Source organism: Canis lupus, chromosome 28 (genome assembly GCF_011100685.1).
Source record: "Canis lupus familiaris isolate Mischka breed German Shepherd chromosome 28, alternate assembly UU_Cfam_GSD_1.0, whole genome shotgun sequence".
Classification (NCBI taxonomy): domain Eukaryota; kingdom Metazoa; phylum Chordata; class Mammalia; order Carnivora; family Canidae; genus Canis; species Canis lupus.
The window spans coordinates 16,798,044-16,810,871 of NC_049249.1; the positions used below are offsets into that span (position 1 = coordinate 16,798,044).

General features: G+C 52.1%; 1 protein-coding gene across 12 annotated transcripts in view; it reads right to left on the reverse strand.

Annotated features, from left to right (window-relative positions):
• Positions 1-278: 278 nt before the first annotated feature.
• ITPRIP (inositol 1,4,5-trisphosphate receptor interacting protein) overlaps positions 279-12,828 on the reverse strand; it is a 32,538-nt gene continuing 19,988 nt past the window's right edge. For 10 of the 12 annotated variants that reach the window (XM_038578737.1, XM_038578730.1, XM_038578736.1 and 7 more), the window contains one exon: positions 9,083-12,765. In XM_038578737.1, the coding sequence (XP_038434665.1) occupies positions 11,097-12,752 (1,656 nt within the window). In that variant the 5' untranslated portion in view covers positions 12,753-12,765 and the 3' untranslated portion in view covers positions 9,083-11,096. Of the gene's footprint in view, positions 631-6,174; positions 6,291-9,082; positions 12,766-12,828 lie in introns of those variants that run through there. The other 2 variants (XR_005380543.1, XR_005380544.1) reach the window with 2 other exon arrangements.

Sequence of the window (12,828 nt, forward strand, 5' to 3'; positions counted from 1 at the left end):
ATTTGTTTTTTTTTAATTTTTTTAAATTTTTATTTATTTATTTATGATAGTCACAGAGAGAGAGAGAGGCAGAGACATAGGCAGAGGGAGAAGCAGGCTCCATGCACCAGGAGCCTGATGTGGGATTTGTAAATTTTTTTTTTAATTTTTATTTATTTATGATAGTCACAGAGAGAGAGAGAGGCGCAGAGACACAGGCAGAGGGAGAAGCAGGCTCCATGCACCGGGAGCCCCATGTGGGATTCGATCCCGGGTCTCCAGGATCGCGCCCTGGGCCAAAGGCAGGCGCCAAACCGCTGCGCCACCCAGGGATCCCCTGATGTGGGATTTGATCCCGGGTCTCCAGGATCGCGCCCTGGGCCAAAGGCAGGCGCCAAACCGCTGCGCCACCCAGGGATCCCTCTGATAATCCATTTGTATGACTCTTCTGGCCCCTACCTTCTAGTGATTGTCTAGAAATTTCTAGGGCCTGGTGCTCATGTCCAAGCTCATTTGGGAGCCTGTGTGCCTCCTGGCTCCTCGACCTTTGGTCCAGTTTGACCTCCAGATGTGGAGGTTCAAGGCCTGCCCATCTGTGATGATCATCACTCCCGATTGGCACCATCCACAACCTTCCTGGTGAGAGGAGAGCTAGAGAAGAGGAGGAAGAAGAAAAACACTTCAGGTCCAAATACTTTCCATTTGGCACGCAAAAGCTGCTGTCCGCATGGGCATGTGAGTGTCATTCGGCTTCCCACTTTGGCATGGGCCTAGGAGACACCAAGGGTCTCATGACTAAAGGAATTCCAAAGCAGGAAATGAAACACCCGTTGTCTCCGCCGAACTAACTACGTCAGAATTTCACCGGTGCTGACAGGGCTCAGAATGGCTCACAAAATGTTCTATAGCTGACATCCTGCCTTAAAAAAAATAAACACGCCCCAAACCCAGTCACAGGCAAAGGTCACTTTGTTGGATTTGCGTCACACACACTTTCAAATCCCAGCAGATGCCTCTGGTTGCCTGTTGTGTACCAAGCCCTGGGCCATGTGGGGGCTAAAGATGACAAAAACACAGGAGCCCCTGGTCCTTCCACTCATCTTGGTTGAGATTTTAAACTTAGTGCTTTGGAGCTGCTTGTCTGGCAGTCGGAATGCTTGTCTTGGCCTCGTGTGGCACCTCTGCTGACTCTGCCCCGCATTGCTCAGCACTGAAGGTGACTAAGATCCCCGGAGGGTGGCCAGGGGTGCTGGTGGGTATCCGAGGCTGGGAGCTTCCATCACTCACCCCATAGGAGTGGGACGGGATTGTCCAATACCATTTTATCTCATGGTCTAGGGATCAGCCTGTGATCATTTCAGCTGTGTTCATGCCCAATCTTTTCTCAGCCTCCCGGCCATGTGAAAGGCCAGGCAGTAGTGGGAGTGATGTTTTGACTTGTCAGTGCCCACTGATGGGCTGTCTACAGCCCCTGCCTCTGACTCAGTCCAACTAGCCCAGTTTCTCCCCACGTCTCAACCTGGCCTGGCCATCTGCTGCCTCTGGGTGGATTTTGACTCATGTAAATAGTTACCAGTGTGACTTTGAGCCAGTTGGACAGAAGCAAGCCTGTTTGGTGAGGTAGCCTGGGCTGCCAGAACAGGCGCCGCGTGACAGGGGCAGTCTGCTGTGGCATCTGCTCAGGATGGGCCTTGTTGTCATGGCACCTGAGCCAATGCAGAGTACAGTCTGCGAGTCACATTTTCCTGGGATCTTTGCTCGGCCCCTGTAGCCTCTCCTAGGACTTGGGGACGGATCAGTCTCTTTGGGAGTAAATCCTGTGTGCTGGCGAGTATTTGGCATGAGACCAAAATTGCTGTTGACACAACAGATAATGGCATGTCTTTGGATGACCAAAACCAAAGATGTTCTGTTTGGGGCTCTACATACTAATTTAGAAAGCTTGAAAAACCAGGAAACACAGGATGAGAAACGTGCTCGTGGGGAGAGGTTGCAGGCTGGTGGCTCGCAGCCCAGTTGAGGATGTGGATGCCTTTCGGCCAGGCGTGCTCTCTGCAGTTTGCCATGGTCACCTGCACTGCCTTCCACGTCTCCCTTCTCGTTCCTTTATGTTACCTGTCTGCCCCACAGAGGACTCAGTTGTCAACCTCTGGATAAAATTAACGAGGATTTAGCCTGGAGACAAGAGGCAATTAAATAATGCTCCGTGAGGAGCTTTTGAAATACCATGTCTTTTACTGCGGGAGAGGGCAAGAAATAATATATCAGGGTTTTAAAAGAAATGCAACAATGCAAAAAAAAAAAAAAAAAAAAAAAAGGGAATCCTTCCACCATCTCGTGTCACAGAGATAACCACTTTTAACAGTTGGTATCTATCTTATAAAAGCATGTTAAACCTACAGATTTAAGGTGAAAGCTCTTCTCTATGTCCTGCAGAGCAAAAAAAGAGAAAAATAGTTTGAACCACCGCATTTGAAAGAGCCTCATCGCACACGAGGTTAACATCCAAGTCCACGACCAGAGGAGGTCCTGTGAAGCTCCCTTCCTTAGAGGTTCTGGACTGGAGTGAGTCCAGTGACATCCTGATGCGGTCTGGGGGTCGGTGGAGTGACTAGGACAGCTGGGCTGGCAGTGGTGGTGGGGCGGGAAGGGTTGGGGGGCAGATGGTGACTCAGTGTTACGTGGAATTGCTTCTAGCTCTCAATTTCTCTCATCTTTGACAACACAGTCACTAACTGTTCAGGTGGATTAAATCTGAATTATAAGGTAGAAGCTGGAATGTTTCTTCTGCGTGTGCCTCCACATTGCTCTCTGGAGCTTTGGTGGCACGTGGCAGTGGCAGTGTGCGTGGGGTGTCTCTCCACCTGATTCCTTACTCTCATGTCTTGCCTGGTCCGCATTTCCTTTGTCAAAGTCAATGGCCATCTTGATGCAGGGGTTCTGTTCTGCTCTGCCTTCAGAACCAAGCTTAACTCTCATGGTTTATGTTGATCTGGTTCCATTTATCTAAAATCTTCACAAACAACCAAATATCCTGCTCGAGGGGGTAGGGGGCTTTCTTGTTTTCTTTTTCTTTTTTTTAAGATTTTATTTATTTATTCATGAGAATACACAGAGAGGAGAGAGAGAGGCGGAGACACAGGCAGAGGGAGAAGCAGGCTCCATGCAGGGAGCCAGACGTGGGACTTGATCCTGGGACTCCAGGATCACGCTCTGGGCTGAAGGCGGCGCTAAACCGCTGAGCCACCCAGGCTGCCTGGGGCTTTCTTGTTGACTAAGCTTCAGTCCCTTTCTCCCTCCCCCTGCCACAAACTGGACAGTGTGCCCACCTTAGAGGCTCATTTCCCACTACCTTCCTCTGTGAATCCCTGGAAGGCTGGACATTGGTTTTTTTCAAACATTTTGCTCACCTCTGGCTACTCAGAGCTCTTTAGCCTTTTGCAAATGCTATTTCCTCCACTCTACAGTCTTCCTCAGAATAGCGTCTGGTTGTTTCATTTTTATTTTTCAACCAGCCTTTTCTCTTGCAAAGTTCAGATGAAAATTCTTTGTGCAAAGAGGTAGTGTACCAGCATGGGTAAGAATAGAGCTATTTGGTCAGGCACACTGCGCTCACATCCTAGCTCGGCCACTCATTAAATTCTGTTGCTTAGGGGATCCCTGGGTGGCTTAGCGGTTTAGAGCCTGCCTTTGGCCCAGGGCATGATCCTGGAGTCCTGGGATCGAGTCCCACATTGGGCTTCTTGCATGGAGCCTGCTTCTCCCTCTGCCTGTGTCTGTCTCTCTCTCTGTCTCTTGTGAATAAAATCTTAAAAAAAAAAAAAAATTCTGTTGCTTAGCCTCTCTGAGCATGAGTTTATCTGTAAAATGGGACCATGAAGTGTCTATTTCATAGGGTTGTTGAAGAATAATGAGACCATCCATGAAAGGGCTCAGCACCTGCCGGGTAAATGCCCAGTGAGTGGCAGGCAACCCTGTTATCATGGTGAGACTTCTGCAAAAGATCAAACTTGACCTGTGTCCATTCTCCCATCACTTTGTGGAACAAAGTGATTCATGGTTCGGAGTGTTTTCTGGTTCTGTGCAGGTGGGTTTAATTTCAAATGACCTGTGAGCCCTTGGAAGCCGGGACTTTTGTCTCCTCCTCCCTTTCCTAGCCCTCCAAGCCTAGATGATCACCGAGTCCCTGGATCTTGCTACACTGTTGAGGAACGTAAAATAAATACCGTTTCCCGTGTTGTGGAGAAGTACTCAGAATCCAGCTACTCTGTCTCTTGAAGTGTGTTTAAGTAGGAGGGATTTGAAATGACCGAAGGCCTGCACAATTGTTAGGTAGCTTGAGTGCTGTGGGGAACATACAGGCGCCCCAGGAGCAATACTGTGTCTTGTCACTTCTTCCCAAGGACCCAGCACTGCAAGAATCCCCTTGTAGATAGGGGCCCCTGGCTGGCCTGCTTCCTTGTCGGTAGCAGAGGGCCTCACTCGAGGGTGTGGCTGAAAAATCAAGAGTCAGCTAGCTCCCTAGCATCGAGGCAGGATGGAAAGAGCATTTGTAAGCCTGTCAGGCCCAGACAAAGCCATCGAGGCAGGCTCTGACGGGTAGCCCACCCCAGGTAGCCTGAGCCGACTGTCTCCTAGGAGCAAAAGATGGGTTTCAGAACCTAGGATGGTGATCTGTTAGCAGGAGCAGCTTTTGATGAATCTGGGATTATGGTTGTGGAATTTTTGGGTTATGCTCAGGGATTTAGTTAAGTCTTTGTGTGTGTGTGTGTGTGTGTGTGTGTATTTGCATGCTTCTGTGCATTTCTGTCATAGAAGGAAGGTACTAGGATAAATAATTAGAAGCTGTATAGATGGTAAGGGCAGGAATTATTTTTAAAATTCCATCCTAAAATAAGTGGCAATTGGTCATTCACTTGATAAAGAGAAAAGTCCCCTTTGGGGACTTTATCTGAGACAGTCTGATGGTAGCAGGTGTGGGGTGGGGGGTGGACATCCCAGATGTAGTGGCAGCAAGAGCTGCTTAACCTGGAAGCCAGAGCAAGAGCTCACTGGGGCTCTGTGAAGCCCTAGCCTAAAGCCAGGCTTCAGGAGTGCAGAGGAAGGAACCAAGGTAGAGTCAGAATAGAAAACCTCCTGTTTATGTTTTTTTGTTGTTGTTGTTCTGCTTGTTTTGGTTTTATTGTCCAAGTCCCAAGCTAAGCGCTTCATTTGTGACCATTTTACTCAATCTTCTCAATGGCTCTATGAAGTGGACAGTACTCCTGTCTTCTAGAAGAAACTGAAGCAAAACCTAGGCTCATAGAAATTATGAGACTTGCTGAGCTAGGACATGGCACAGCTGGGATCTGAACATAGAGCCCAGGCTCTTAGCACCTGTGGTACTTATACGGTCTGGAATCTGACTCTTTGCTCTTTGTATCGCTTTGTCATGGGAGAAATTGGGTATCTAGTGGGCAGTGCCTCACACATGGGGATCCATTTTGAGTGGGTACATGGAGATAGGGCAGAGGTCCACACTTCCTTGTCTCTTCCTGGATCATGGAATGTTGAGGCTGAGCGATAGTGCTGCTTGAAGTCTGGTACTGGATGGGTGGGGCTTCAGTAGCTCCCTTGGCTAGTCAGATTATAAAATGTTGCAAGGAAGACAAAAATGTGCGGAGAGGGCTTCTAGGAATTGGCCTGGACAAAGCTTGGGATATCAAGAGGGCAGATTGCCACCAACCTCCTTGGCCCTGCATCTGGCTCTAGTTAAGGTCTCTGCTGTCATCTTGGTTAGCCCAGATTCCTGGGGTGAGGGGGTATGTATAGGCTGACTCATTGTCCTTGGCTGATTCAACACTAGCCATGATTTTTTGGAGGAGACCCAACACAACCATCAGCCACTGGGGGTCCAACCATCATCCCGAGAGACTGGTCCAACATAATCCAGTCTACTCTTCAGAAATAATAGTGAGGCCTTGGGGGCTGTGTGAGTCATCTCTGGCCAGGTGGGAAGACAGGCCCAAGGGAGGCTTGTGAGAAGTGGTGGGAAGTGGGTCTTAGCTTTGTTTCTATTTTAAATAAAGTTACCTTAAGAGAGACCTACAAGATCACTCATCAGTGGGTTTTAAAGTAACAGATGGGAGCACATTCTTCCCAATCTCCGACCCCACCCCTGTCCTGCAAATTTCATTTGGCACTTTTAAGACCTACCTTTTCCCAGCAAGAAAAGAAGAAAGGCCTTCGAACATCTCTGAGGTTTATGCACTTCCATCTTGCTGGAAGAGAGTTTGTTGTTGACAGCTTTATTTTCTGGTTTCTTTGTGGGGCTGCAGAGGAACATTAAAGGAATAGAAATGCCACTTATACTAGGAAAGCAGGGGCCCCACATTGTCCAGGAGGAAACAAAGTAGCCCTGAGCACAAATGAACAGAACACATGCATCTGGGGACAGGAAAACAATCAAGTTGATCTGATTTTCTTTGGGAGGCTCCTCACCTTTTCCTGAGAGCTGAGACTGTTTACAGCCCAAACTCAAAGCTGACCTGGGGGTCCTCGAATTCTCTCTTGCCATGCAGGCCTTAAGAGCCACATCATTTCACTTTCAATGACTTAACACTCTCTACTGTTCTCTGGCTTATTTTTGGGCCATCAGTTTTGCCTTTCCCAAAAGACTCATGTCCTTGGGGACAGATCCCTCGTCTTACACTTCTATTCCCCACATAGCCCCTGACCCAGGGTGGAACACAAGCTGGGTGGTTCAATACTTGGCTAAAAATGCCTTTTCCTCGCTTTGGAGTCATAATGATGGAATAAATATGGTAAGATACTTGGTGGTGAATCCGTATGTACCAAGTTGGTGAGTACATATTATAGCAATGACCAGGAGGGAGGATCACTTCAAAGCAGACTTTATGCCCTGAGATGTTCACTGGTGTGTTGTTTGTAATAGCAAAAAAACTGGAGACATGTCACTGTCCCTCAGTAGGAGAGGCTGGGTCAATTAGGGTATGTCTGCGCATACAGGGAGATAGTAAGCAGCTATTTTGAAAAATAGGGTAGAACCAAATGTTGAAAAATGGTATCTAAGAAAAGTTAGATGGTAGGATGTAATTTATATAAAAGGGAAAGGGATGCATGCACACATGTGATACATACACAGAACAATTTTGGAAGGATACACAAGAGACTTCATCTTGGTTCCGGCTGGGTAATGACTGGAAAAGTAAGAGGTGGGTGCTTTTGTCTGTTACTTAATTTTTCTGTCATTGGTTGAATTTTTTTATTATGAGTCTACTGTTTTTGGGATCCCTGGGTGGCGCAGTGGTTTAGCGCCTGTCTTTGGCCCAGGGCGCGATCCTGGAGACCCGGGATCGAATCCCACATCGGGCTCCCAGTGCATGGAGCCTGCTCCTCCCTCTGCCTGTGTCTCTGCCTCTCTCTCTCTCTGTGTGACTATCATAAATAAATAAAAATTTAAAAAAATTAAAAAAAAAGAAATGTTTATGAGTCTACTGTTTTTATATAGAGAGAAAGTAACTAATTAGAAAAGCAAGCTATTTTTGGATGGCAATGAGAAAAGTTAACTCAAAAAGATGTCCTTCCCAGGGTGGGGGTCCTGGGGCAAGGCAAGAGGAGGGTGAAGTAGGGTGGGGACAAGGCAGGTGGTCATTGGCGCTCTCTGCTCCCGGTCTGCTGGCCAAAACAAACAACCTTCCAGCTCTATCCCATGAGATGGAGACCACGTGGAGCATGAGAATGTTCTGAATCACAGCCTATGGGGTGATTTCAGTTAGAACTTCCGGGACATTCACTGACCCTGCCACAGATGCCACCGACCCCACCCTGGATGCGGGCCATAAATCCCTGCAGCACCTGACACAGCACTGATCACATAGTTAGGGGCTTTGAGGTTTGGGGTAAATCTAGTTACTGTCTCACTCAAAAATCAACAATGGTTCACCACGGCTTGTTGTATGAAGTGCAAATTTACCTTGGCTCTGCCTTGAAGGCTCTTCTGTGATCAGCCCCAACATCTTCAAACTCATGTGCTAAAACTTCTCATTATCTGTCCACATATACACCAGCCCTGTGTGGGTTCAGCCCTGGCTTTGCTGCTTACCCTTCTGTGCCTCAGCGTCCTCCTCTGGAAAATGGGAGGATTTTAACAGCACCCACATCATAGGGTTGACATGGGAATGAAATGATACGTAAGTGCACATAGAAGGGCGGCTGGCACAAAGTAGGTGCTACTTCAATGTTGCCTGCACCTATCATGCTCTCCCACCCTCACTCCATGGTTCTGGCTGGAACACTTTTCCTGCTCAGGTCCTATCCATATTTCAGAAGCTGTCTCAGGCAGGGCCTAATCCTTAACATCCCCGCCCAGGTAGCAGCAGTTCTTGGGCTTTCAGAATCACCTGGGGGACTTGGCAAAATGCAGATTCTTGTGCTGGACTCTTAGAGACTCACTCAAGTCTGCAGCGTGGCCAGAAGCCTTCACCCGTGTGATACCCAGGCACGGAGTGCGGGGCCACAGCTGGAGAAGCAGGCTCTAAGCTGGCTTCTCCTTTGGACCAGTGAGCAATGTGTTTCCATCCTTCTTTGGCCCATCCCAACCTACTCGATGTCTTGGCCTCGTAGCTGTACCCCTTTCAGCGTTGTCAAGAGGTGCAGCAAGCAGTGAGCGGATGCCCAGAGAGGTCAAGCATGCTTGGGAAAGGAGAGAACTTCTTCAGAGAAAGAGGCCTGGGTGTCCTCTGTGGGAAAGCCTATTAAATGCCCTCATGTACTAAAGCCTCCACTTAAAAGATAATCTCTTTCCTCAAAAACCACAAGCTGCGTGTTCCTTGTAGGTCCCCATGTGTTTGCACATTGAGCTCTGTGAAATCGGGTCTGGTGCAGGCAGCCACCACGTTCCCCTTCTGGAACTCTGCAGGCTGCTTCAGAGATGGGCTAGAAATGTTCTATTTTGTTATTTTTTTTTTTAAAGTTTCCTGAAAGCCCAAGAATCAGAAGGGAGTGAAAGCTTCCGCTGGTCAACAGGAAACCCTCCCTGCTCCCCAACTCTGCCCTGGGAATCTCACAGACTTCCTGAAGTTAAAACAAACACTGTGACCAGTTTCTACTCCTTGCAAGAATTTAATTCTTCCTTTAATATAAATAAGGCAGCATGAAACACTGAGAGCCCTGCTGCTTTCTGCTTCAGAAGCAGCTTTGGTACAAAAAAGATCCCCCCACCCCTGTCCCGCTAAGTTGTTATCTCTGCATAAACAAGGGGCCAGAAGGTAGTTTTTCAGTGAACTTTCCCCTGGAAGCCAAGGGGAAGCCGAGGGAGGTTCAGGTTCGGTCTTAGCTTCTGGAGGCTGGTTCCTGGCTGGGGGTCTCCTCTAAGCACAACGAGATAAGGATGAAAGGGGAAAGGCAAGGCACGGGCAATAATAAATACGGAAATTCCCCCTGATTCTGGAAACACATCACAACTGAATGGGGGTGTGGGCTGCTGTTGAGGGCCATGTGAGCTTAATCCTTCCTGGCAGCACCGGGCCACTGTGGTGCTGGGGACACACAGACCCAAGTCTGCACAGTCTGGCTGCAGCTCACGCGGAATGGTTCCTACAGGCTTCAGCACCCCATCACAGCCGAGCCTCCTGCTGCCAGTAAACCCTGTCAGGCAAACCGTCCATCTTCCGGAACCCTGGGGCCAGGTGAGAGCACCCTTAGGGAAGGGACAGGATCCTCACGGAGAGCCTGACACCCCTGTGGAACTGGGTATGCTGTCTGGCAGGCATGGCCAGCTTGAACCCCAGAGCAGATCCCAAGTGCTGGTTCAGGCGTTCTTGGCTTGCTGCAAGGGTAATGAGGCAGTGTCATGAGAGAAAGTCCCAAAGGGCCAGTGAAGCCACAGGTGGGGTTGGAGTGGCTTCCCAAGCCCCCTACACAGGCCCGGAGATAGGCTCGCTCCCACTGCTGGCTCTGGTGCCTGCTCAGTGACCAGGTAACCTCTGTGGGGCTCAGGGGCTGGGTTGGCAGCGCTGTCCTTGCACGTTCCCAGGCAGCCAAGTATCTCTGGGTCTTGGTCATCTGTGTGGCTGCCAAGGCTCATCCAGAAAGGGGGGTTCTTGTGCGGTGGGAGCGCCCCACTGGAACAAACAGATCTTGGGGCCCAGAGATGGAGCTGGGTATCCTCTTGCCTCCAGGCGTGCTCAGCTCTAGGACTGGGATCTTGCTGAGGAAAACTCAGGTCTATGGTATCCCTCATTTCTCAGCTCTGCTGTTTTCTCTGAACTGGGCATCAGAGGCAGAGCCCAGCACCCCTGGGCACAAGGTTCCACCCTTTGCCCCAGTCACCCTGTGTCTCTTGCAGCTTCCATCTTCAGTATCTGCCCTCCCCCACCACACAGATGATCAGAGACCAGCTGTTGGAGCTTGTCCCTAGCATGGTATGTGGCACCAATGCCACTCAGGGCACAGCACCCTGGGGGAAGGGGTGGGGAGAAGGGGGCGCACCTTAAGCGAGACACGTAGCTAAAAAAGCGGCCGATCGAAACTTCTCTCTGCCACCAAGTACCCACTTCTGTGCAACAAAGACATCGGCCCTTCTGGGCCTTGGACTTCTCCTATGTCTTTTCTCCAAATAGTTTAAAAAATGGCAGCCACAGGTGGGCCCCTCCTGTGCAGGCTGGAGATGGAAGGTTGCAAACTCCCAAAACTGTCCCATCCTGTCAGGGTGCAGGGTCTCAACACGTGTCCCCATCAGCACTCCTGTAGACCCTCTGTTGATATTCAAGTAAATGTAAAAGTCACACCCACGGCGATGTTTGTGCTGTCTTTACCTCAGTGACCAGAGAGTATCCTGTTGTCACCTTGGCCATATGGGGTGATCCAAAAGTAAGCTGCAAAGGATCAACCAGACGCAGACAATAGCCTCATCGGTAGGCCCCGGTGGCACGAGGGCAAACCAGCTCCCGGCTCGGGGTTCCGTTTCCTCCGTGCCGCGGGGCCTGGCTTCCTTGGCGGGCTGGGCCATGGCGCCCGGCAGGGCCCGCCTTCGTCCTGGGCCAGGGCCTGCAGATGCCCCCGGAGGTGTGGACGCGTGGGTGCCCCGCGCCCTGGCCCTCTGGGTGCTGGACGCTCTACAAGGCCGCAGCTTTGTGGGGCAGGCCGGGGTCTGAGGGGACGTGCAGGGAATACTCGCTGATGAGCACCGGCGCGTTCTTCAGCATCTCGTAGAAGGCGTCCACCGTCTTGCGGTAGAGACTTCGCTGCAGGACGAAGGGCCTGAAGAGGTTGAGAGGCTCGGCCCGGCGAACGGCCTCCGGGAGCCCCATGCCGTCGGGCACCTCGCGGTTGCCGATGAAGAAGTGATGGAGCTTCTTCTCCAGCAGGCTCTTCTCCAGGAAGCGGAGCAGCTCCCGCAGGCGAGCGTCCAGCTGCCCGGCCCTCCAGTCGGCCGGCCGGCGGCGGAGCAGGAGGTGCAGCAGGGCCGTCTTCAGGTGGTAGTTGCCGAGCCCGCTGCGGCCGGTCAGGCGGCTCTGCTTGGAGAGCAGGAAGGAGGCGATCTGCAGGCAGCTGAGGTGGCAGGCGCCCTCCGGCAGGGCCTTCGAGGTCACCCTGAGGAAGTGCCGCTCGTACACAGCGAAGGACAGGAGCCAGTCGCTGCTGGACGCCGGGGCCTCCCCCGAGGGCTCCCTGGGAAGGTGGGAGACAAAGTACAGGTCCGAGTCGTCACACTGGATCACCGGAATCAGGTGGAAGGGCATAAACTTCCCCGAGCGGAACTTGATCTTGAGGGAGCCGGGCCGGTCCAGCTGACCGAAGGCCAGGTCGAACTCGTACTTGTGGGCGATGCGGTGCCAGGCCCGGGTCAGGGCCATCTGGAACCACTTCATGACCCGCGCGGTGTCCAGGTACGGGGAGTCTCCGGCGCACAGCAGGCTCTCCAGCTCGCCGCCGGGCCGCGCCACGCTGCTCCTGCCGTGGAGGAGACACAGCATGTCGTCCCCGAGCGTGGTCTTGCCGCAGACGCAGCCCAGCGCACCCTCATCGGCCCTGACCACCCTGATCTGGCCGTAGCCCTGGCGGCCCAAGGGCACCGAGCGGCGGGAGCAGCAGAGCTCCGGGCGGAAGTGGTAGGGCTCGGGGGGCACGAAGGGCACAAAGAGCTCGCACAGCAGCGGCCTGTCCACCTGCCAGTTCTCGTACATGCTGTCCACGCCGATGAAGTCCTCCAGCTCCATGTCCGTGTCCCGGTTGCAGAGGCTCCTCAGGGCTTCCAGCAAGTCATCCACGAAGCCTTCCACGAACTCCCGGGTGCGGGCCGCGTCGGCCGTGGCGCCCCGGATGCAATGCTCATAAAAGTGGTGGAGGGTGGCCTTGTTGGGCAGGGTGAGGCCCCGGAGCGGGGCGCCGTCCAGGCCGGGCAGCTCGTCCTCGTCCCCGCCCAGGCACTCCGGGGAAGGCCCGTCCTGGTGGTCCTGCCGCCACACCTCGATCACCAGGAAGAGGATCATGCAGAGGGTGCTCCACAGGTCCCAGGCTGTGCGATTCTCATTCTGCTGCTGCCCTTCCTCTGCCACGTGCTCCAGGGCCTCCTTCTCAGCTGCCAGCCGGGCCACCTCCTCCTCCAGGCGGAGCTGCTCCAGCTGCAGCTTCTCCTGGTGCGCCTGCATCTTGCGGATGATCTCCTCCTCGTTCTCGGGCACTGTGGCATTCTCCCGGGGGAACAGCAGTGGGTGGTTGATGATGGCTGTCACCACCACCAGACACACCCGGAAGAGCCCCAGAGCCATGGCTGGAACTTTCCTGCCACACAGAGAGACAGATCAGTGGTCACACCGAGCTTCCCTCCGTGCCACTTCCTCCCCG